The 25225-nt window shown below is 42.3% G+C and overlaps 2 protein-coding genes across 3 annotated transcripts in view; one reads left to right on the top strand and one right to left on the bottom strand.

Annotated features, from left to right (window-relative positions):
- The first annotated feature begins 220 nt into the window (after positions 1-220).
- CMSS1 (cms1 ribosomal small subunit homolog) overlaps positions 221-25225 on the top strand; it is a 404473-nt gene continuing 379468 nt past the window's right edge. Inside the window, exon 1 of one of the 2 annotated variants that reach the window (XM_055125490.1) lies at positions 221-438. Coding sequence is in view for 1 of the 2 variants with exons in the window: in XM_012932317.2 (XP_012787771.2) it covers positions 372-438 (67 nt within the window). In the remaining variant the exon portion in view is untranslated. The remainder of the gene's footprint in view (positions 439-25225) is intronic. The other variant, XM_012932317.2, reaches the window with a different exon arrangement.
- FILIP1L (filamin A interacting protein 1 like) overlaps positions 4961-25225 on the bottom strand; it is a 58758-nt gene continuing 38493 nt past the window's right edge. The window contains exon 3 of the mRNA XM_055125489.1: positions 4961-10150. Coding sequence (XP_054981464.1) covers positions 9959-10150 — 192 coding nt within the window. The 3' untranslated portion in view covers positions 4961-9958. The remainder of the gene's footprint in view (positions 10151-25225) is intronic.

Genomic DNA, 25225 nt, shown 5'->3' with positions numbered 1-25225 from the left:
GGGGCCGGCTCTTTGAAAGCGGCCGGCGCAAACCTGTCTCCGCTCTCCGCCTCGCACTTTCGACAAGACCTGTTCAGCAAGAAAAACCCCGAAAAAAAAAAAGGTGGAACGTGCATCATTTACGACGTGGATTCCCCCCCGCCCTTTTTTTTGTAAGTCTCTTTCTAGCTGCAGGTTTTGGTGCTGTCCCCATAGGGTGCCCAGCTCCCTGTCCTGGGCGCTGTGTGGAATATGCGAGGGCCGGGCGGCGGCTGCGTTCGGGTCCCCGCGTTCCGGGCCGGGCTCCGCGTGCGCTGACGGCCGCCGCTCCGCTCCCCTGGCGCTCGGGACTCGCACCGCGCTGGTCTGTCCGGGAAGGAGTCCGCACGGAGATGGCAGACGATCTGGGAGACGAGTGGTGGAAAAACCAGACCGCAGCAGGAGCAGCCAGTAGCCCAGGTACCCCCGCGCTGTGGCCGTGCTCCTTGGGGGTGGGGAGGGGGGCGCCCCTGGACCCTCCAAGCCATCCCCGGTGGCCCCGATTGATGCGTCCCTGCGGGTCTTAGCGCCGTCTGCCTCCCGGTCAGCAGCGCGAGCGCGGGGAGCCTCGCGGGGACGTGGTCCCCCGGCTTCTGGGCACGTGAAGGGGGGTCGTGTGGCCTTGCCTTAGCTCTGCCCCTTCCCTTGCCTTCTCCAAGCAGTTTGACTTTTCTCTTTTCTGCGGCATTCTTCGTGGATGTGTTTTCAGCAGTTTGGGCTGTAACTCTTGGACCAAGTTGAGACTACTTCCATTCCAAATCCTAACTCTTGCACTGCGATCCTGTTTTTGCCTACCCCCCCATTTAAAAGATAAGGATAATGATGATGATGATGAAGTTGAGACCACTTCCATTCTCAATCCGAACTCTTGCACTGCAATCCTGTTTTTGCCCCCCCCCATTTAAAAGATAAGGATAATAATAATGATGATGATAAGGATAATCATAATGATGGTGATGATGATGATGATGATGATGATGATGATGATGATGATGATGATGATGATAATAATAATGTCTCTTTCGTTAAGACGGTTGTGGAGATTAAATGGGGATAATTCGGGTGATGCACACAGCAGTGCTTCGCAGCTACTATATGTGTCCTAGCTCCGAACTGTGTTTTTCTCACTGTCATCATCGTTGTCATGTAATTTGGATTTGTAGCGCAGGAAAAAAAGAGCCTTGGGTAGGGATCTATTTGAATTTATCCATCATGGAAATCACTGTCATGCGCTCTGATGATTCTGGTAACTTGGTAAACTCACCTGACTTGTTCTTGATTGACACAAAACTGGAATTCTGTTAAAATAACTCGGTGTTTTGACTAAGCTATGGGCAGTATACTGACCATGTGGTGGGCGTTTGTCCTTGATGGAGTATAATTATCAAGACTATTCTTGAACTTTGCAAGCCTCAGAAGGTTAATTCGCAATTGATTTTTTAAATTGCTTCAAAATGTCTGCCTTTTCCTCCACTCGATTCTAAAATTTGTGAGGATAAAGCCAAAGTCTGAATTATCTTGTACAGTTCACAGCCCCCTCCCAGCACGTGGTTGACACCTGATATATTTTTGCCACAAACTAAAGTTTTGTGAAATAGCTTATAGAAACAGCAGCATTCTGTTTCAGCGTGGTTTCCAGATGAGCAGGCTTCAGGTATAAGCTAGCATATCATTTTTTAGAACTAGCTGTCGGAGTACTGTCTGTAGTAAATTATCTCACGCTTTTGCAACTGTAATTTTTTCTAGAAAATGATTCTCTATGTCTGAATGCCCCCTTCCCCTTTTTTTGGTAGACTGTGGTGTTTCCTTCACCCAAACTGTCCGTCATGAAAACTGCACTTTGCTTTCTTTGCTTTCCTCCATTTTTTTCATCTGTCATGTGTCCATGGGCTGGAGCGATAGCACAGCGGGTAGGGCGTTTGCTTTGCACTTGGCCTACCCGGGTTCAATTCCTCCATCCCTTTCAGAGAGCCCCTCTAGCTACCGAGAGTATCCCGCCTGCTCGGCAGAGCCTGGCAAGCTCTCTGTGGTGTATTGGATATGCCAAAAGCAGTAACGAGTCTCACAGTGGAGAAGTTACTGGTGCCCACTCGAGCAAGTCAATGAACAATGGGAGAACAGTGCTACAGTGCAGTGGTGTTTTTTTTCCATATTTTTTTTCATATTTATTTCAGTTCCCCCCTTTCTCACTGAGGTGTTAAAAGTTATATTTTATATTATTCAAGGAAAGAAGTCCTATAAGAAATATTTCAATTCCTTGTGAAGGGTGGTGGGCTCCTGATTCTTCCTGCCCTCATATGTTGTATCTTGAGTCAGTCATCCTTTTAAAAAGATGTAAATCAGCAAGTGTTGAGTCTTATCTGCCAGTCATTTTCCTATGTGTGAATTCACTGAATTTTTTATGACATCCTTAAGAGTTGTTGCTTTTATTTTTGTAGAAGAGAAACTGATAGAACTAGAACTTAGATGATGTCCTTGCAAACACAGTAAAGAAAAATCTGAGAGGAAGTTAGTAAAGGATGCTTGAACTATAATCATACTTTCCCACTAATTTTACCTGACTTCACCATGCCTCTGTATCATCTGTAAATTGAGAGCTACTTGGAGTTAACTCATTAAGGATTGTACCAACCATCAATTTTGGTAGTGAATCTTGTCCTTTAAAGCACTTCAGCCTTCAAAGGTCATCGAATTTGCCAGATTTCTGTTATGAGTCCCTAGGAAAATTAAACTTTGAAAATGACTAATATTTAATTATCAGAAACCTTTATTTATTTTTTGTGTGCTAGTGTTGAACCACGGACTTTTATTTATTTTGTTTGTTTGTTTTTAATTTGAGGGCTACACCCAGAAGTGTTCAGGGCTTATTCCTGGCTCTACACTTAGGGGTCACTCCTGGGGGACTAGGGGTGGCCATATGGGGTGCTGGAGATTGAAACCCGGTCAGCAGTATGCAAGGTATATGGCCATACTACCTGCTATACTATTGCTCAGACCTCAGGACCTTTTTTTTTTTTTAATGAAGTAAATTTTCTAAAGATCTGCCTATTGGCTATTTATTTGTCAAACTAATCAATGTTGTATTTCTAATTTGGAGGAAACCCTAGCTGAACCATTTCAGAATGTTATTCCTCAGCCCCCCCCCCCCCATATTAATAGGGAATGGTAAGCCTAAAATGGTAAATTATATTTTAGTTTGATGCTCAGAAGAAAGTCATTGCCTTAAGTTGAAGGAAGGAAGATAGCCATAATGATGCCTTCGTTCCTGCTTGGTGTCACATCACTTTCTTTTTGACCTGCTCTTGGTGGTCACAATTTTATGGACCATTTATTCAGCACATAGTTTAGTTTTACACCGTGCAACATCTGTCTAATGAAATCAGCTATCTATTTTCTGTTCTCTCTTAGGAAAGGTACTATGTTTTTGCTGTTCTCATGTTTTCATATTATGATACATAACTCAGAGAATCTTAACTGAAACCCTTGATCTATATCTGACTCTTTTCGCATACATGGATCTTCCAACCTTTTTAGACTAGAATTCTGCATTGTACTAGAGCTGAACATAGGTTCCAGTAGATATTAAGTGAATGAATGAATGGATCAATGATATTATGGAGCTCTTGGTGACATATTTTACATTCAGTCTAAACACTTTTTTGCAGCAAAGGTCATGTTTTAGAATTTTACTTAGGACTGCACTGATCTATGTAGGATGTTTGAATGCCCTTTGATGATTGGAGAAGAATGGCCAGGAGAAGGTAACTGGATGTTGCCTCTGCCCAGGGGGTACAGCCTGCTTAGTGCCATGAAGCAGAGCCTACAAATTCTCTACTGACATCTAATGTTTTGCTTCATTTCTTTTTATTTCCCCATCTACCTTAAGAAATTATCTGACATGGTTTATAACAATGCACACCATAGAATTAGTATCACAAGGCATTAATGCAAAGTGAGCACATATGTCTGATATTTCATGTAGTCAACCAACAAGTTATGCCCTTTTTTTAGTATGAAGCTGAACAAGGAAAAGATGTCATACACAACATGGATGTCTTTTCTGACAGGGAGGGTGGGGGCACAAGGAGCGGAGGGATGATAGGACCACAACTGGCAATGCTAAGGGGTTACTTCCGCTCTGCACTCAGAAATTACTCCTGGTGGTGCTCGAGGGACCATATGAGATGCTGAGGATTGAACCTGGGCTGGCCACGTGCAAACAAGAATACTATCCTACTCTAGACTTACTAATTTTTATATCAGAGTTGAGAGTTTCTGCAGTTGGATGTGATTGCTTGGTACGTGAAGAGAACACTGATTGTTTTTCACCAACTGACCGAGCAAAGCAACTCAACTGTCCAATATGTAAGTTCCCAGACTTGTTTGCCCTCTTTTCAGAAAATAAATTACTTTAAGAGACTAAACAGAAAGTGCTTTCCTGTTATACCCGGCTACTACTCATAACCTCCACTAGGTTATTCCAGCATGCTTCTCCCGCTTGCCCGGGAGGGGGCTGTATCACCCATTCTGGGAAACGCTGAGCTGATGGGTCTCTGTCTGAATGTGGAGCCAGTGTTGGGGTTGGGACTGAAAATACAGACTTAGGAATGACTGGCACACATATTTTGAAAAGGATATTTTTAGCAATCTACAAAACTCTTTTTTTTATATATTTTTATTTTTTTTAATTAATAGTTTATTTTTAATTAGTGAGTCAACATGAGGGTACAGTTACAGATTTATACATTTTTGTGCTCATGTTTCTCCCTTACAAAGTTTGATAACCCATCCCTTCACCAGTGCCCATTCTCCACCACCAGTAAACTCAACATCCCTCCCCCCCTCCCCAGTCCCGTCTCCCCCCACCCCACACTGCCACTATGGCAGGGTATTATTCCCTTTTGTTCTCTCTCTCTGATTAGGTGTTGTGGTTTTCAATAAAGGTGTTGAGTGGCCATTGTGTTGTCTCTAGTCTATATTCGGCCCGCATCATCTTTCCCCCACATGACCAACAACCACATTTTACTTGGTGTTCCCTTCTCTGAGTTGCCCAGAATGAGAGAACAGCCTCCAAGCCATGGTGACAACCTCCTGGTACTTATTTCTACTATTCTTAGGTGTTAGTCTTATAGTCTATTATTCTATATTCCACAGATGAGTGCAATCTTTCTATGTCTGTCTCTCTCTTTCTGACTCATTTCACTTAGCATGATACTTTCCATGTTGATCCACTTATATGCAAACGTCATGACCTCATTTTTTCTAACAGCTGCATAGTATTCCATTGTATAGATGTACCAGAGTTTCTTCAACCAGTCATCTGTTCTAGGGCACTCGGGTTTTTTCCAGATTCTGGCTATTGTAAACAGTGCTGCGATGAACATATAAGTGCAGATGTCATTTCGACTATACTTTTTGGCTTTTCTGGGATATATTCCCAGCAGTGGTATTGCTGGGTCAAATGGGAGCTCAACCTCTAGTTTTTTGAAATCTACAAAACTCTTAACAAATTATTTGTATTGATTGAGATTCTGTGGTTTACAAGACTATTTATTTTTTCTCTTAAAATTTTTATAAAGTTGTCAGTAATTTATTACATTCAATATTCCAACACCAATCCCACCATCATTACACCTTCCCACCACCATTATTTCCAATTTTCTCAACCACCGCCCAAGCTTACCACAGTAGCAGGCCCCAAATGATTTATTTTGTGTTGCTTGTTAGGATTAATTCACTAAAAATGATCAAAGAAGATTTCTTTAGAAGAAAGTGTGTGAAGATTGTTGGAGCTACTTGTATCAGAGATTACCAACATGTTGTTACAGATTAAGCCTTGTTTATTAATATTTTCTTAATCAGATTTGTTGCCTTCTACTTTATATCCCTTCCAATGTGGTGTGCTACCCCTGGTATATCAGTTGTGTGGAGTATGAGATGTCATTCCAGGAATTCTAAAATTTTGAATGGGGTGATATAGCTGGAGTTAAAGTTTTAACTGGATGGTGACTGAGCTCTGAAAGCATCTCTACAGCTTGTTGATCTCTTTTGAGATTTATGAGTCTGGATCATGGCTGGTTAATGAGTTTATAGGGTGCCAGAGGCAGTCAATGGGCATGACCACCAGGCTCCCTGAAGAAAGGAGGGATGGGGGGAGGTTGTTCATCCCTGACTACAAAAGTACCTGGAGATTTTGGTCACAAACCCTCATACCTGAGTTTTTCAATAGTTCAATGCTACTCATAATGGTTACTTGTGCACAAATTTCAATACCCAAACCCACCACCAGTGTACCCACCTTCTTTTCCCAAGGACCCCAACATCCCTCCTTTCCAAAACCCCCTCCCAACTTAATTGTATGAATCAGTTCTTCATTATGTTGCCTTTGACCCTTTGTTGGTACCTTTCTGTAGATCCTTAAGTTTCACAGGTGAGGGAGATTATTCTGTGTATCCCTTTCCTTCTGACTTCACTCAACAGGATATCCTCTAGTTCTATCTGAGTTGCCGTGTTGCACGAAATTGTACTTTCTATGAACTGCTTGGGCTCTGTGCTGGAAGAGCCATACCCAGAAGTATTTGGGGACCTCCAGGGAGGCACCCACTGATTTTTGGGGTACCCCATAGATCTGATCCCTCTAGCAGGAGCCCTTACCACTGTGCAATCTCCTGACCCCCGATCTATTCTCTGATTTTCAGTTAAACACTTTAGTGCATTGATAGAATTCTACATTTTTGCTAACTATCACAGTAGCTTGAAGTAGTTTTTTCCATTTGTATATGCTTTTATAGAATTCTTTGAATTGTTAGTATTGTTGGTTAAAATTAGTTGATTTTGTTTCTGAGTTCCTTGTTAGGTTAGTCCACAGTAGGTCAGATGTCATCAGATTTATATAGTAGCAAGATAGTATTTTAGGCTTTGCTGGCTAGAGTTAGACAACTAGCTCTCATTGTAGTGTGACATTAATCATTGGTAATAAATATGAGAGCAAATGAACATGTCTATACCAGGAAACTTTACGAAACTTTAATATCATGTGATTTTCACCTTCTTTTGAGTTTTTCAACTATTTAAAAATGTCAAAATGATTCTCAACTTGTAGACTATAGAAAAATGACCATAGACTGAATTGGACCTGCAGGGTGTAGTTTGAAATCAGGTCTCAGCCTGACTGAGTTTTGAGGTGCATGTTGCATGTCACAGAAAGCAGGAATTTGAATTATAGTGAAGAGAGAATTTTATTTTACATCAGTCACTCCATTTATAATTACCACTCACATTTCTTTGAAGATTGAATACTTTATTCCATAAAGTTCCAAGAAGTCTAGCACAGAAGTCTTTGAAGCTAAATAGATTAAGGGCTGAGAGACCCCAGCTTAAAAATATCAGGCTGTTAAAGCTTTGGCTGCAAATTGCTTTGTTTTAGTTCCCTGTGGTTTTTATCTGCTTCCTTTTAACTTCATAATGTCTCCTCTAAAAATTTTAGGACAGTATCTTTTAGTTTTATTGTAGGTCTGCAGAAATAGTTCTGTGGCATGAACACAGATTCTTTTTGTGTTTGAATTGTCTTGTAGGTCAAACACCATTTTGTTGAATTCCAAGCATCATTTCCACTTCATAGTTGTTTATGCATTATCAAAAGAAGTTGTTGTGCATTGTTATGTTTATCATTTTAAATTGGATTGATAATCTGCTTGTTAAGATGAACTTTGTTGTTTTAAAACTGTTTCTTTGTTTTGTTTCTGTATTTTGGCCATACCTACCAGTACTCAGAACTTACTTTTGGCTCTGAGCTTGGGAATCACTCCGTGTGGGTCTTGAAAGGGCCAGATATCAAACATGGGTTGGCCTGGTGCAAGTCAAGTGTCTTATCAACAGTACTGTCTCTCCAGCTCCTAAAATTTTTTGTCATAATGGAAATAGAAATGTAGCTGTTTCCTCCCACTTTTTGGCACTTTGTACAACCTTTTCCCCCTTTTCTTACTAGCTCTTGAATTTATCCCATTTTGAGATAATGGACATTAGGGAATCTCCTGGCATGGAAGAAAACAAATTTGAAACCTACTTAACCATGTTTTGTTTTCCCCTTCAAGTTGAAATGTTCCCATGGTATTTTTGCTTTTCTCGGAGTGTTGTTGGTGCTTGTTTTTCCTGCTTTATACTACTTTTCAACCTTTCTGGTTTCCAATATTGATGGTCAAGGTTTTTGTTGCGTTTGTTTGTTTCTCCTTCAGCATCAACGTCGAGTGTCACCGAGTTACTGCTTTTACTGCTCTTGTTGTATGCCATCACCATCTTCTTGTCACATTGCTCATTTAAGTACTTCAGTGGTAACTGCCCCTTCTCTCTCCTGTTCACTCATGCTCTGCTCACTTGACATTGCCTGCTATGCCCTGTACAGTGCTACACACTGTTTTCAGCCGCACTACCCATCAGCTATTTCCCTCTACTTTCATTTTTGATGTTGGAGCTCAATCATCGTTTGTAATTCTCTTTCTTATGCTCTTCTCTGACTGTTTTCGCACTTGAGTCTTTCACCTCGCCTGACCTCCCAATTCTCCCTCTGTCAAGTGTTTGCTCGTTCTGCTGCACTTCATCCCTACCTTTCCCTTGCACAGCTCAAGGCCACCCAGGCTTCCCGCTCTTTTCCGCCTTGGAATCAGAGTGGGCCCAGACCTATTTTTCCAGGGGCTCGCGTGCACTGACGCTGTTTGAGATGGGTGAATGTGAGAAGAGCAGTTCCTTGGCGTTTGCTATGCCGACTCCAGCCCTGACAGCCAGCTAACGGCCTCTCATTGGCCACAGGATTACTTCCAGCTGGATCATGCCCCCACTTCTTTGTGTCGGATCATAGAGAATGCTGGGTCATGGTCCTTGAAGATTTTTTTGTTTGTTTTTATCCGAAGGAGGCTCTGTGAAATGTAATTATCCCTGTATAAAATGTCTTTGGATCTTGAAGCGTCATTGTGTTAACTCTGTCCACACTAAATTTTTAACACATTTTCCTGATCCAATAGAACACTTCCGTTGAAAGGAATTCTAGTTTATTGTTGGGGCTTATAGATAGATGATTGTTTGGAGTTTCCAGTCTACAATTGGTTATACTCATGGGTTATCAGAACTGGGAAGGATGTAAAGATTTCTAGCCACAATTAGAGGATGCCAGTTATATAGCTTTTGATACTCGTGACTGAATTACTCTCATATTTGTTGTTGAGGTTGCTTATCTCACTAAACCAGACAGGAGCACAATTTTAGTTTTTGAAAATAAGACAGAAAACTAAGTGCCAACAGTCAAGTGGGAACGCATGCCACATAAACAGTGGGTTGACTACACAAAGGATGTGTTCAGATACTCACTTTTGTGTTCTTTTACTTTTTGTAACCAAGAATTACCTCCCTTTTTCTTCCTGGCCCTAAAGAAATCATAGTTTCATACCTTTAGAGATTGATTTCAGTTTTCCTGCCATTTTGATAGAAAAGATCTGACTCTTTTGAAGCAGATGAGAAATCCTACTGGTGTTGCATCTCCTAGTCATTCCCCCTCCCTTGGTATATCTTTTTAGCAAATATGAGCCAGTTACTTCCTGCCATCATCAGAATACCTTCCAACTGTGCTTTGTGAATTTAGTGGCATCCCAGACAGTCTGCCTTTGGGCTGGGTTACAAATAAGGACCCGGGAGGAAGTGAAGTGTATGTGTCCGGCTTGGCAATAGCACGTATGTCGCTGCACACATGTAGGCAACATGACCGTGGCGTGCTACTTTTTCAGGATCCTGTTCGCGAGGTCCCACAACCTGCGAATGACCCGTCTGTCATCCTGCTGCTTTTCCGTGTCCTGGAGAGATTGCTCTTTCTCTTCAACCCCCCGTGGCAGCATTTCCAGCTTTCCATAGTATTTCTGTAGGTCAGTGTATTCAGGCAGTGCATTGGGCAAGCTTACCTTTTCCCTCCCACGTGGAGGAAAGTATTGGAGGTGACAGTCTTTATGATGTGTAACTTCCCACAGCCAGTGTGGTGTATAGACTTTTCCATCAGCCCCGGGGGAGCTTTAGAGTGAAGCAGAGTAATGCCTGGAGATGCTGAGTTAAGGCGCCATGTTGGGATTCTCTGCCGGCGTACCTCCTTGATCTTAATGAGACAGAAGAATAGAAGGTAGTTAATAGTACAATTGCAGAGGCAGATTTTGTTCAGCTTACAGAATGTGGTTCCTTTTAAAAGGACTGTTTTTTTTGGAGGGGGGGGTCGGTGGTACATCAGATTCAGTTTTGTCAAGGAAAGGGGGAAAATCAGAAAAAGCAATTCTACAAACATGTGTTGTCCACTTGCTGTGTGCAAGTAATTACCTACCTTGCATTGATGGTAGGTAACGGTGCATTTAAGTGAGTTCTATTTCTTGCCTTTTGGGAATTAGAATAGTGGGAAATAAGCAAGATAAGTATCTCAGATATAATCTCAGAGGGTCATAAGATTGCCAGAGAAAGGTAAAATTTAACTGAGGGGTCTAAGAGTTTCAGCAGGAAATTAGAAGGGAGATTCATGAAGAAAGACATTTTTGACTTCTGCCTCCCGAAATATTAAAGGTGTTTTATAGCAGGAAAAGGATGGTATTTCATAGCAGGAAAAGGATGGTAAGGAAATATTCTAATGGCCCTGAGATAGGAAATTGAACACAGTTGAAAAATGTAGTGACTTCAAATTAGGTTATATTTGAGGCATACAGTGTCAGGCTTTTATTGTTTTATTCGTTTGTTTTCTTGGGCCACACCTGGCCGAGTAGGGCTCACTTCTGCTGTGTCTGAGAGCACTTCTGGAAAGGCTCAGAGGATCACGTGTGGAGCTGAGGCTCAAAACCAGGCTTACCCACATACAAGGCAAGCACCTTATCCCCTGTACTGTCTCTGGTCAGAAAGTAAATGTTCCCTGGGGCTAGAGAGGGAAAATTGTAATTAATTCTTTAGATTGTGTTTGTGTGTGGTGGAGGGAAGTTGGGGGGAGGTGGAGGGAGGATGGTGATGGAGAGGGGACCAGGGTGATAAGAAGGATATATGGGCTGGGAAAGCCATACTGTGGAGATAGAATTGTTTTACTTGTCCATTAGTAACATGAGAGGTGAGAGAGGGCTCACAGGTTGAATATCTGGACTGGCAGAGCGAGCTGTGGAGTGTGAAAAAGTGAAGAATTAATTAATTCATTTTAATTTATTAATTAATATAAGATTTTTTTTTTTTTTTTTTTTTGCTTTTTGGGTCACACCTGGTCACTAACAGGAGGTTACTCCTGCTGGCTCTGCACTCAGGAATCACTCCTGGCAGTGCTCAGGGGACCATATGGGATGCTGGCAATAGAACCTGGGTAAGCCGCGTGCAAGGCAAATGCCCTACCCGCTGTGTTATCCCTCCAGCCCCTGTAAAACTATTCTTAAGTTAAAAATGTTTGTTGAAAACAGTTGAGGGGAAAAGGTCTTAACCAGTTGTAGTTTGTTGTTGTTGTTGTTGTTATTTATTTGGGGCCACACCCTGCTGTGCTCAGGGCTTCTCCTGGCTTTGTGCTCTAAGGTCACTCCTCGCAATGCTCAGGGGACTCTGTGGGGTACTGGAGATGGAACGCAGGTTGGGTGCATGCAAGGCAAGCACTCTACTCGCTGTACTATCTCTCTGGCCCCAGCTCAATGTAGAATTTGCATTATAATTATAATCTCACAGTAATTATCCATGTTAATACCTCTCTTATTGGTGATATTATGGGCTCTGCTGTAAATCTTTTACATTAGACTCCATCTGTGGTTTTCACCATAGATTTCTAATGCTGTTTTTGTGGGAGTCCTGTATTTTTCATTTTATAGAGGGATTCTGCCACCTTTTTTATTGTACTGATGAAGTACAATGAAGTCCTGTTTTCTCTAGCTAAATATTTATTTAGAAACAAATATTTATATACTAGGGTTAGAGCGATAAATAGGACATTGGGTAGTGTGCTGGCCTTGCACACAGCCAACCTGGGTTCTCTCTTCGGCACCCCGTATGGTCCCAGAGCCCTGCCAGGAGTTATCCATGAGCAAAGAGCCAGGAGTCAGCCCTGAGCATGGCTGGATGTGGCCCCTCAAAATCCCCCAACTTGGGTGGGGGCCTTCCCAGGATGGGCTCAGAGGGCCTGTGGACCATTCCTGCCCTGCCAACTAGGCCAGTCAGTTCTAGGACCCAAGGCTCTGCCCTCTTTGAGCCCATGTGATGCTTGGGACAAGCGGAGGTGCCAGCACCATACCCGGCTGTGCAGGGAGCCGTGCATTGTCTAGGATCACACGAGAGTCCTGCACAAGCTGTGCCTGTGCCACCTGCTTCCCTGGTCCCTTACAATACCTGCTGTTTTATTGTTGGTGTTGTTCGGTCCACGCCCAGCAGTGCCCAGGGCCTATTCCTGACTGCTCAGGGATCACTTCTAGAGGGGTGTGGGGACCATATGTAGTGCCAAGGAGAGAACTCACCTTGACCGCATGCATCTCTCAGCTCCATACTAATTTGAATCACGCACGATCACGAAATCCCGTTGTTCATCGAATTCTCGAGCGGGCTCAGTAACTTCTCTATTCATCCTAACCCTGAGATTTTAGAAGCTCTCTCCATTCAGCCTTCCTAATGGTGCCACATTGGAGTCTCTTTCAGGGTCAGGGGAATGAGATCCAGCTTGTTACTGGGTTTAGCATATGAGTACACCATGGGAAGCTTGCAAGGCTGACCGATGTGGGCAGGAACTATTAGTAGCTTGCAAGTGTCTCCCAGAGGAAGAAGTAGGTTATAAAATATCACGAGGCGCTTCAGGGAGCTTGCTTTTAAGTCTCTGGATGTTGGCCATTGATGAGATTACACACTTGGGTTCCTCTGCCGGTACCTTCATGCGTGAGGCCTGTCCGATCGTGTGGAGAGGGTCCTTGAGCATGGCTGTAGCTAGGTTCCGGTGGTCTTTGGCCGCCGGGAGCTCTGCTCGGGTGGGGAGGGAAGCTGGAGCCCATCTCCTCTGAGGGGCCCTGGGGAAGACAGCCAAGTGTGCGGGCAAGAGACTCTCTGCACTAATTTCAATAGCAGCCAAATTTATATTGTACTTTATTATACAGACTTGGCTAAAAATATTAGGATTTCAATTAAGGATAAACTTTATGGAGACTGTGCTTTCTTTTGTTTCTTTTAGACCATCATCTCTGCTTCATTAGTAGAAGAGTGGGCTTTTAGTATTCTTACCAGCTTTTTCTCTTTTTTTTGCACATAAAATTAAGTATAGCAAAGGAGATTCTAATTCTCTGATACTAGTATAATCCTCCTTATCTAAATGGTATGGAATACCATTTATTCCATACCATTTAGAATATTTTAAACCATTTAATATGGAATCTCATCTGTAGTACTTAAAATACTCAGTTTGTAAAAAAGAAAAATCTTGTTGTTTTTTGTTATTCTTACTTGTTATTCTTTTTTACTTTTCACAAAAATAGGACTGTTACCATTAAGGATTTAATGAGATGGACAACCTCAGTAATGATTAGACAGCAATTTAATCTTGAGTGTCAGAATCCCTAAAACTGACATCCCGTGACTAGTGCATTTTGTAGCTAGAAATTTTTTCTAGTGAATGTGAAGAGATACAGGCCAGGCTATTTGATTTAGCATTATTTTTATCACCTAAAAATTCACACAGTTTAAGACTTCAGAGAAAAGAATAGCACTGTAGCACTGTTGTCCCTTTGTTCATCAATTTGCTTGTGTGGGCACCAGTAACATCTCCATTGTGAGACTTGTTACTGTTTTTGGCATATCGAATACGCCACAGGGAGCTTGCCAGGCTCTGTCGTGCGGGTGGGATACTCTTGGTAGCTTTCGGGGCTCTCTGAGAGGGACATAGAAATTGAACCTGGGTCGGTCATGTGTAAGGCAAATACCCTACCTGCTGTGCTATCGCTCCAGTCCAGAAAAAAGGATGGAGTAAATAAATTAGTTCAAAATCACATGGAAATATTATATCTTTGATTTTGCTTTGAAAGTAATAGAGCAATGTGTATTTGGAAACGTTGAAATACTGTATCTATGGTATACTTTTACATGCTTGAAGAGAAAGTTCTTGAAGAATTATGCCAGTGCTTTCAGTGGTTAATTGGTTAGTGGAGTTCTAGGTGCTTTGTGTGTGTGTGTGTGTGTGTGTGTGTGTGTGTGTGTGTTTTGCATATTTTATAGTAATTTTACATAAAAAGGGAATAGTGGGTAATTTAAGGTTTGAAAAGGAAGGTCAGGACATTGACAATATCATCCGAACCATGAGTAGTAGTAACTGCAGTTGAAATTAGTGTCGGACTAAACTCAAGTTGACTGATCTCGTGCCCAGAGCTTTAGTTGTAGCCTTACCAGTATACATTTTAGTAGTCTTTAACTGTCAAGGTTTAGATGGGTTTTCCTAATAAATTTATTCAGGGACAAAATGGTGGTCTATTTAAACTTTGGGGACTCCTAAAAATTCATTTGTTTGTGGATGTGCCCAATAATCTATGTTTTAAATAAGTTCTCACTTTATCTTGTGCAGGTGTTCATACTGCCACACTTTGAGAAACTGCCATAGTTTGAGTTTCTTTTTTCTTTCTTTCTCTTAAGCTTTCTTTCACCTGGAATCTTGGTAATTCTACCTGGATAGTTTAACACTTTGAAAGACCAAAGTGGTTCAGTGGTTGCCTGAAAGAATGCTCATCAGAATCCCTGATGGCGTTTTATAAAAACACTGCAGCTTCCCAGACCCCATCTCAGAACCTAGTGATTTGGCTTGTTCTTGGAATGAGGTGTGGATGCAATCATAATGAGCCTCACAGAATCTTCAGAACTGAAATCAGTTCTACAAGACTGCAGGCATGGAACAGGATTGTTTGTTTTAAGCGATTCTCCTGTGTGTTGGAGACAGTATGGCTAGGGTGGTGGTCATTAGTAGGGCAGTTCTCTACAAGTTATTAGGATCCCGAACCCTTCTGTTATAATCACTTTCATAGGAAATTGGCGTGCAAGGTAAGTTTATGTTCTCTTAATAAGTCTCATTTCATTACATAGCTTTACCTCTAGGTGGCAGCAAAGACTTCTTAGTTTTTAAAGACCCTTTTGTTCCTAATCTTTAAAAAAGAATTTTTGTTGGGGGCAGACGGGTGTATGAATTGTATACTTGGACATGTTTCAGTAAGTGAGGTATGGAGCTTTAAAATGTGTCACGTCTTAGATAATATTTTAGAACATTATGTCAGATAGCTTCAAGAAAGTTTTGTCCAAATTTGGAGCGCGTATTCTAAAAGGAAGCCATATGGCTCGTTTAAGACCACACAGTGAATCTTCTGCTCAGAGCTGGGGGTTCCTGGGTTTCATCATGAAGCAGATGTCTTGGGAGGAGATGAAGCAAGTTGGAAAGCTCATTCATAGAAAATGCGTTACAAAAAAAAAAAGAGAAGTTTGACTACTTTCAACATGCAGTCTGGGGTTTGGGATAAATTGCAGGTCTGAAGGTTGCTGAGTTTAGTACTATGCTTTATCTTAGCCAAAAGGCCGAGACACAATGGTTGCAGAGTTTAACGAGGTAGAGGCATTGGTTTTTTGCAGGGAAGAGTAGAAAAAAAATAAATGTTTGCAGAATATGTTTATTAAATTGTACAAATATTGGCTTATTTGGTCCATGGCTCTAAGAAAAATACAGAACACCAAGACAATGTTTGGTCACTAAGGTTCGCTGTCATCTAAAGGGCTGCTTATATATCAGAACCTTAGTGACTAAACGTTCAGAAAGGTGAGAATGTCTTCCTTTTGATTGAAAGTCTTGGATCTTTAACTCAGTTTCACATGATTGCTGAGGGCTAGCATTCCAAGTTTTACTCAAACAAATCATGTTTATGGGCAAGTTCTCAGCGTCAACTTAGGCAGCTGGAGTCGGGAGTTTCTTTTCTCCAAATAACATTAATTTTCTGCAAGCATTGAATTTATTTGGAGATATGTAGGCAGCATATTATAGTAAGAAAGCATGCCTTCGAGAGCCTTCCTACTCCAGGGAGGCAACCAGACAAAAGATTCAAGATTCCCCGTGACCTGTCTTCCTTCTGATTTGAGTTCACTGGCCAGAGAGCAGGTTCAGGGTCCCAGCTGTGGAATGCTTGGTGAAGCTCAGTGTTACCCGGATGATGGGTGTTTGGTATTTCTGTTTTTATGTCTGTTTAATGGAAAAGTGCACAAGTAATGTTGATGGAAAGGGTGATGACAAGGAGGAAATGCAAAACAGGAGACAAAATAGCTTTGAAATATTATTGCTTTCCTTTCCTTTGTCCTGTTATGTATTGTTTGGTAAATCACTGCTAATTTCAAAAGAAAAAGGAAATAACAGATACTGAACCTGGCACATCGCCTCGAGCTGCAGAGTTTGCCTTGACTTTTTTCTCTTGATTTCTCAGGACTTCCGCATAATACAATAAAACTATTTATCAGTAAAGAGTTTACAGTTTTGTATGGCAAGAGGCTCCGAAGGAAGCAGTATGATGTGATTAGTTCATTGCTACTAACCTCCTGTGAGAGAAGGTTTTGTTTCAGATGGTTCCAGTGCTGTGATTTATGTAAGAGTTGTCCAGTTTCTGAGGTGAAGGTTAGAGGAAATTGGTGCCTTGAATGTAACATGGTTTGGGGCTGTACTGAGTCACCTCCCAATCTCTGTGGTAATTACACCACGGGCAGAGGGCAGTCCAAGAATAAACATTGAAATACAGTGTTTAAAATCCTTCCTAATGTAGTTCCTTTCCATTTGTGTCCAGTCACATATGAAGAAATGGTGCACTAAAATAAACATAAAAGTATACATAAAAGAAAATATACTGTCCTTGAAATGTCGTCTTCCCTGTATACAGTTTTTCTTTCTAAATGTTTATCCTTTATATTAATGTTGGAATTTTCATATCAGCGTTTCTTTTTTTTTGTTCTGTCCTTTTTTTTTATCATTCCTTCATTTTCACCCACTTAATTTTGTCAGTCTTTAACAGGCTAGCATTTTGCAACAGTTATTAATTACTGGATAGGATAGAGCACAGGTTATGCGGTCAGATTGACTGAAGCCCAGAATCTCGTTCTGGTACCAGCTGGCTATGTGTCCCTTTACTTATGCAAATCTCATTTGCTCACCTCAATTCCTTGTCTGAAGCATAGAATACTTACAAGTTCTTTGAGGACTAGTAGCATATGTGGGGAAAACCCTGGGAGACCCAAAGTGCCAAACAAGTGCTATTTCCTAACGTCAGCATTATCACTATCCTACCTTTTCCCTTACATCTAGTGCTTAGATACCTATTTCTTAATCATAGTCATCTTTTCTTCTCTGTTTTTCTTTTCTTATTTTACTTCTTTATCCTTTCCTTCCTGCTGCAAATAGTTATTGGAGACATGCTATTTAGGCAGCTGAACAAGAAATGCTTATTCGTGGGCTGTGTTTTTAACCATCTTTGGAGTAGAAAAGGATCCTTTTTAAATGTTCTTTTCCCTTCTTTTTGTTTGCTTGTTGGTTTTGGTTTTTTTGAGAGCCACATCTAGTGGTGCTTAGGGTGACTCTTGGCTCTGTGCTCAGGGATCACTCCTGGAAGTGCACTGAGAACTGTAAGTGGTGCAAGGGATTGAATCCTGGTCTGCCATACACATGGCAAGTGTCCTACTCACTGTATTATCCCCCCCATGCCACCCCAACCCTCCGTTCCCTTCTTAGCATACTTGGTCTGGTTGCCATGAGTCCTTTTTCCTTAGAATTTACCTAAAACATTATTTATTCTTTTTCCTATCTTTTAATTGTTCAGGAAGCAAAGCAGTTAAATTATCTGTAATGTTGTTTGGTCCTGACATTCTGTGATTTTTGTGAAAGGCAGATGCAAGGCAGCTGTAGCCTTTGTGTTGGTCGCGATCCCCTGTGGAGTACCTACCAGCAGAAGTATTTAAGTCCCGTCCAGTGTTGGACAGTAGTTCTTAAGCTACAGACGCCCAAGAATGATCGAGGGAGTTTGTAAGATGCAGATTTCTTGCATTTGACTTAAAAGGTCTGGAAATCGGCTAAATCCTAGTTGATTTCTCCCCCCTCCCACTTTATTTGATGAAAGCATCGTGATTTTGTTAGCCTTAGTTGATTTGATAAAGTTATTAGCCCTAGTTGATTAGATAAAGATCAGCAGTGACTGCATTTTGGAAAACATGGGTAGAAGAATTTCAAAAATAATTGATAGCTGATTTTTATTTCCATGAGGCTGTATGGCAGGGTGATGTTTACAACAAGAGTCAAAATGAAGTTATAATAGAAGTAAAAGTAAAAGTGCTTTGCAAACAGAGGGGACAATAGTGAAAAATAAGGTGTTTTTAGAATAAGTGACTTTGGGAAGGAGTTTTGTTTGTGTACAAAGAGAGACTAGTCTTCTAGCCCTAGGGCCTGACCAGAAGTACAAGGTTATAGGTCCTGTAGCAATTAGGAGCGTGGTTCATGCCAAGTGCTGGTTAGGGTACAGGTTAGAGCCAGACTTTCAGAGGGACATGTAGTGAGAAATGGAGCTCTGGTAGAAGCTTTTGGACCGGGCAGGCTGGGGCTGGAGAGGATGGGACTGGAGGGTTGTATGATCAAAGCAGTGTTGTGGAAAGGTCACCAGCAGCACTGGGGAAGATTGAATTAGAAAGGCGAGAGACTAAATGTAGGCTATTCTATAGTCTCATTTGTACAGAGGTCTGGGTTTGGGGAGTAGAAGCAAAAAGTAAAGCAAAGAGGATCAAAGAATTATCACAGGGCCAGAGCAGTAGCATAGCATCAGGGTGTTTGCCTTTCATGAGGCTGGCCAGGGGTCATTCGATCCCTGGCATCCCATATGGCCCCAAGTACTACCAGGAGTGATTCTTGTCAGGGCACCACCAGGTGTGGCCAAAAGAACTATCAGGAGGGGGGAGGGAAAGAACTATCAGGGCAGAATAACTTACTGAATCTGGGGTGGGGGAAGAGTTACTGTTCTGACGAATGGATAAAGAAACTATGGCACATCTACACAGTGGAATACTATGCAGCTGTTAGGAAAAATGAATTCATGAAAATTGCCTATAAATGGATGGACATAGAGAGTATCATGCAGAGTAAAATGAGTCAGAAGGAGAGGGACAGATAGAGAATGACTGCATTAATTTGTGGGTTATAAAACACACACACACACACACACACACACACACACAGTTAAAGACTAATATCTGTGGCCAGGGAAAACGGGCTAGGAGGAGGACTGGTTAATGGTTGGAATCAACCACAAGTGTGTGTGGAGTGGAGGGTAGGTAAGAGAGAGAAGGAAACAGTATGACAATATTAACTGGAAATAATCATGTTGGATAAGAACTGAAAGATAAAAGTAGGTAAGTAGGTAAGGGGATATTCCTGATAACCTTTCAGTATCTGTATTGCAAACCACAATGCCCAAAAAGGAGGGAGGGAGGGAGGGAGGGAGGGAGGGAGGGAGAGAGAGAGAGAGACAGAGACAGAGACAGAGACAGAGAGACAGAGAGGGGGGGAGGGAGAGAGAGAGGGAGGGAGGGAGGGGGGAGGGAAAGAGGGAGGGAGGAGGAGGAAGAAGAAGAAGAAGAAAGAAGAAAGTCAGTGACGGTTCCTGGGAGGTGGGGGGGTAATGGGAATGGGATGGAAACTGGGGACACTGGTGTTGGAAAATGTCACAGGTGTTAGGGTGGGTGTTGGAACACTGTATGCCTGAAACTTAATCATGAACACTTTTGTAAGGGTCTATCTTACAGTGGTATTAAAATTAAAAAATTAAAAACGAAACAAGAGTTACTGTTGCTCAGAAGAGAATGGCTTCCCATTGAGCCTGGGTCACAAGAACTGTGGCGGGCCACCACCGAAGCGAGAGGAAGACACATTCAAGTGACAGAGCACGGGGCTGTAGGAACATTGCAAGCTTTGAAGTATAGTCGGACTTTCCATATGGAACCGATTGGTATTTCCCGTTTGGAAAATTTAGGAATGCTGCTTTGTGAATCATTATAGAGGAATTTTTGATACCATTCATGTGGCTTAGGGAGTCACAAAGAAAATGCAGTTCTTTTTCCTCCCACCGGAGGTGGGATCCCTTGCAGACGCTGAGGTGAGTTTGGCTAGGCTTTCTTTATCTACCGTTCTGTTCTTCCTCCACAAGTAATAAGAATGCAAGTAGGGGGGCTGGAGCGATAGCACGGTGGACAGGGCGTTTGCCTTGCACGCAGCTGACTTGGGTTCGATTCCCAGCATCCCATATGATCTCCTGAGCGCATGAGCCAGGAGTAACTCCTGTGCATCGCAGGGTGTGACCCAAAAAGAAAAAAAAAAATGCAAGTCGGCCCTAGAGCAGGCCTCAAAGGAGTTATTTTCCCGCTTCTGCACGGTGCATCCTGACCCAGCTGTTGTCGGGCGCTGATTGGCTCGCTGGGCCCAGGGAAACTCTGCCTCTCCCGCCCACAGCCATCAGGTGGCCCCTTGGCCTTTGTGTCTGGACTGAGCAGCTGGTTACAGAAACTCACACTCAGGGTGGGTGGAGTATCTACCACTCTTGGCACTGGCACATTCTGTAGGCGCCGGATACCCTCTGCCCCCCCAACACATTTCCTTCCTAATGGGGAGTCTGAGGGCCATACTTGGTAACTTCCTTAAATACATAGAGTAATAACTGTCCGCTGTTCTTCTCAGGTCTCCCAGTACCCTTCTTCCAAGCAAAAACATCAGCGACTCCAGCAGCTTATATTTTCCAAAAGTGTGATAATAATTATGTTTTATTCTTCTAGTCAGAAAAAGAATCATATTTTATAAAATCTATTTCTTTTTTTTTTTTATGCTCCTGAATCTCTGAGGCAGCCCTCAGTGACCCCTAAACACTGGCCCCTTCCTCCCTACCCTGAGGGAGTATTAGGTGTTTCCCACGTTCGTCGTCCTTTAAAGATCTGTTTCTTTTCTGTTGTGTGTGGAACTTGAGTTAGGACTTCAGTGCGGGTCACTTGATGAGAGAATGTCATTTTATCCGTAAAGAATGAGGAGAAGTCCTACGTGTGCTTATGGGCCGTCCTCGTGTTCCTGTCGCTGCTGAAGTGGCAGCCCGTGGGGACAAGGTTCAGGTCGGCACTGCAGGCTACCCTGTCCGCGCCCTAGGCAGCGGCCTGGAGCACAGGCGACTTCTTGACAAGGCTGCTCTGTTTGTTGCCACGGGAGTAGTATGGGACCATGACGCATGGCCTCGTGCCCGTCACAGTCTCTGCACAGACTAACAGAATGACTTGGAAGAAGCTTCCTCACCGTTCAGTATTCTGATTTTTTTTTTTTTTAGATCTCTAAAATAGCAATAGCCCTGACTTCGTAGGATCGTTGCCGAGTGGCACAGCACTGTAGAGTTGGGGTTGTCTTCTCTCTCTCTCCTCCTATGATTCCTCACAATGCAAAAGCCCTGTCTAAAGACACAGAACTCTCCCAGCCTTTCCTCGGCCCCACCACACAGCCTGCTCTCCTGCCCGCCCTCACACCTTCCTCTCAAGGCCCCTCTCCAGAAGGCCTTTCCTCTCCAGTCTGCCTGCTCCTCTAAACTGCTCCTCAAGCCGCATCTGTCTCCAGCACCTAACCCCAGCCCTGCCCCAGAGAAAGCTCCTCCTGTAAACTCCCGGAGTTCTTTCTGTAGAATTCCTTTTAAGGTAGGCCTGAACTCTTGCATTTGATTCTAAGTCTTAGGTTCGCATCAGTGCTTACTTAGCACAGCCGTGAGTAATATCGGGTGCTTATAAATGTTTGTCACTTTATTCTTACAGTGATTTGTAAAGGAATGAAGAAAGCTTGTGTGCTGGGAGACATTTGGGCCTGGTTATAAGGTAAAGGAGGGGAATTTAAACTCCTCAGAGAGGACTTTTTGGATATGTCTAGATAGAGGAATTATCGCTGTGTTCTTAGGACTCCTGCTGTAACCCACTTTCCCCTCATTAAGGAAACAGTCCCTGTTTATCTATAGTTCTCGTTATTTCTCCCAAAGCCATGTGAGTGGATAGAAAGCTCTGCCGAAAGCTTGAGTTTGTAACATGGCACCTCAGAAAGGGACAAGCGCATAGATACGTAGACAAACACATCAGTGTTCACACATCCCCATGTATTGTTCCTGTGGCAGGGGAGTAGAAGCAGTCCTTCTCAGTTAGCTTTTCAGTGCAGATTTTTAAACGCATTTTGAGATTTATGGTTGGTCACATTTAAGATTCTAATCTCTTTACATCAGACGTGAGTTCTCAAAATAGCTGTCAAATTTTTCCCATGGCAGATAACGGAAGTGAGAAATTGACTTTTAGAGTCAGTTGGTTCATTTCTATAACGCTGTGGTTCTCAACTGCGATTGTTTTTCTTTCCCAGGGAATTTTTGGCTTTGTCAGGAGAGGTTTTTGTCTTAGTCGGGAGCTGTTACTTGGCATCTAGCCAGTAGGAGCCAAGAATTCTCCTAGATATCCTACACTCCTCTGGACTTTTGCTTTTCCACAGCAAAGAATGAGATCCAGACTATAAAGAGTCTTGAGTGTGAGAAACCTTGCCCTTAGTGAAGGAAGAGTAGATAATGGTGTGATGATGAAATGATAATTCATGGAATCATAGAGAAGAAAACAGATCTTTAGAGACAACCTCCAAGTTATAGAACTTTGAAGGGGGAAATGTCAAATTTTGGAAAGAAATTCTTGCAAGTAGTTGGTTTGCTTATTTATTTGCCTGTTAATGTACCATCCTTACTTTCCAAAGTAATTTGAAACAATTAAAAGAAGGTGGCAAGTTTTGAAGAGAATTTGGAAACCACAGAAAGTGAGAATTAGACTTGATCTAAGAGAGCACTAATTCCAATTCATTTTGATTTACAAAGACATACTGATTTGCCCAGGGCTCCTTAGCTGACTATGAAATGCAAGAACTGGAATTTGATCTGCATCTCCAATGCTCCCCTTTTCCCAGTCATTCCACTTACCTCTTTCCTTTACCCAGTTTCTGGTCTTACATACATTAGGGAGTCTTAATCAAATCAGAAGTTATTAATCCCCCTTGATTTTAGCTTTTTTATAGGAAGTTTAGAATGCTGCATGATTCTGGTGTCAGTTATTTTAGTGCCTTCGCTTTCCTTGCCCATAATAAACTATTTAAGAACAGTGAATCTTTTCTCTTAATCTCAGGCCCTGTGTGGAGATAGGCAACTCAGCGTGCCATAGTCTGTGAATTGGTCAGTTAGGTGTGTGTGATTCTTCGAAGGGAAACACGTCATAGATTGGGACATTGTGTATATCACTGAGATACATTGAGTGGTATGGTGGAGACCACCTCTTTTGGCCTTCAGGGAAGATACTTTCCTAATTGTCCTTAAAAAAGGGCCAGAGAGAAAATCCAGTGGGTAAAATGTTTGGCCTTGCACAGGGCTTACCCTGGCACCCGCATAGGGTCCCTAGCATCCTGCCAAGAGTGATTCCTAAGCTCAGAGCCAGAAGTGGCTCATCCCATTAACCCCCCCTACACACACACACACACACAGACACACACAGACACACACAGACACACACACACACACACACAGAAACTGAACTCACAAGGATAAAAAAAAAAGGTCTTAAGTAACCTTATAAAAATACCGTATAGGACCATTTGGCTATGGGGATAAAAATAACTTGCAAAAATAGGAAAACTAATTTAAGGTTTTCAGAAAACCACCTATATTTTTCTTGACCAGTAATTTTGTGAAAAAAAGAAATAAGTGAAATTTTAAAATGAGGCCACAGAGAATTAGCCTGAGGCCAATGGACTTCGATGCCAAAGATTAGCCCAGATTGTTTTTATGGCACCATTCTGAGTATAGCCCAATGTCCTGATGGAATCCCCTGTCACTGTCACTGTCATCCCGTTGCTCATCGATTTGTTCGAGTGGGCACCAGTAATGTCTCATTGAGAAACTTATTGTTACTGTTTTTGGCATATCCAGTACGCATGGGTAGCTTGCCAGGCTCTGCCCCGAGGGCTTGATACTCTCGGTAGCTTGCCGGGCTCTCCGAGAGGGGCGGAGGAATCGAACTCGGGGCGGAGGAATCGAACTCGGGTCGGCTGCGTGAAAGGCAAACACCCGACTGGTGTGCTATCACTCCAGCCCCCTGATGCAATATTGTCAGGTATTTGTGTAGTGCTGTGTGAACAGTGCTGATTCGTGATCAAAATAATGAAGTACTTAAATGTGTTGGACAGTTAGCTTACTGGACTCTACAGATCCCTTGCCCTACCTTTGGGAGATGCCTGCTTTGGTATTTTTCACTACACAAAAGCTTCACCCTTCTTGCTCTCTCTTGAAGAATGGAAATTCAAGTCTATGAGTTGGAAAGGAAGGGACTTATAATGAAAACAAATGTAAAGTTTGGGAACTTTAACGTACCACTTCTTTCTTGTGAATTTGCTTCACTGTGGCCTAAGGTGAATGGAGGCCTTTGTGTTGCCTTGTCCAAACTGTTCTCTCTCTCTCTTTAATGTGTGTCTGGACAATTCTCATGAAATGTTTTAGGGTTACATCGAGGGCCTGGGATCTGAGGGAGACACAGATATTATGTCAGACAGCCTGCTACTGCTCAGCTATGCGTTGCCACAGTTATAAAACTGGGAACTTTCCCACCCAATAAAATGGTAGTTTTTATTAAGCTTTTTTCTTTTGAGTACAGTTCCCAAAGAATTAACCATCTGTTGTCATGCTAACCACTAGAGGGCAAAACAGTCACATTTTCTGGAACAGGTGTGATTCATTTTGAGTGGAATTGTCTACATTTGATAAAGTTTTTCAGTAGAGGAGTCTCTAAAGAATGGAATTACATCTTTAGGGTGAATACGAATCAGCAGAGGAGCTCGCTAAACCTGCACCATGCTGGGTCCTACTCAAGAATTCTGTTTTCATTGCTTTCTGTAGGACATCAGAGAATTCTCCCTCACAAGTTTTAGATTTTATTTGAGAAGACACAGATCTTAATGTTTTGATGCCTCTTTGTCTTTTTAACTATTATAACAAATGGTTGTTTTAGAGGGGAAAAAAGATTCAATAACAGGACCCAAAGTATAGGGAAATTAGAGTATTGTGTTAATTTAAAGGTCTTTCTTCCTCCCTCCCTCTCTTCCTTCCTTTCATTTTGTTTTTTG

The sequence above is a fragment of the Sorex araneus genome, chromosome 2 (genome assembly GCF_027595985.1).
Source record: "Sorex araneus isolate mSorAra2 chromosome 2, mSorAra2.pri, whole genome shotgun sequence".
NCBI lineage: Eukaryota > Metazoa > Chordata > Mammalia > Eulipotyphla > Soricidae > Sorex > Sorex araneus.
Note: the sequence above shows the minus strand (reverse complement) of the source record. Positions and strands in the feature narration are given on the sequence as shown.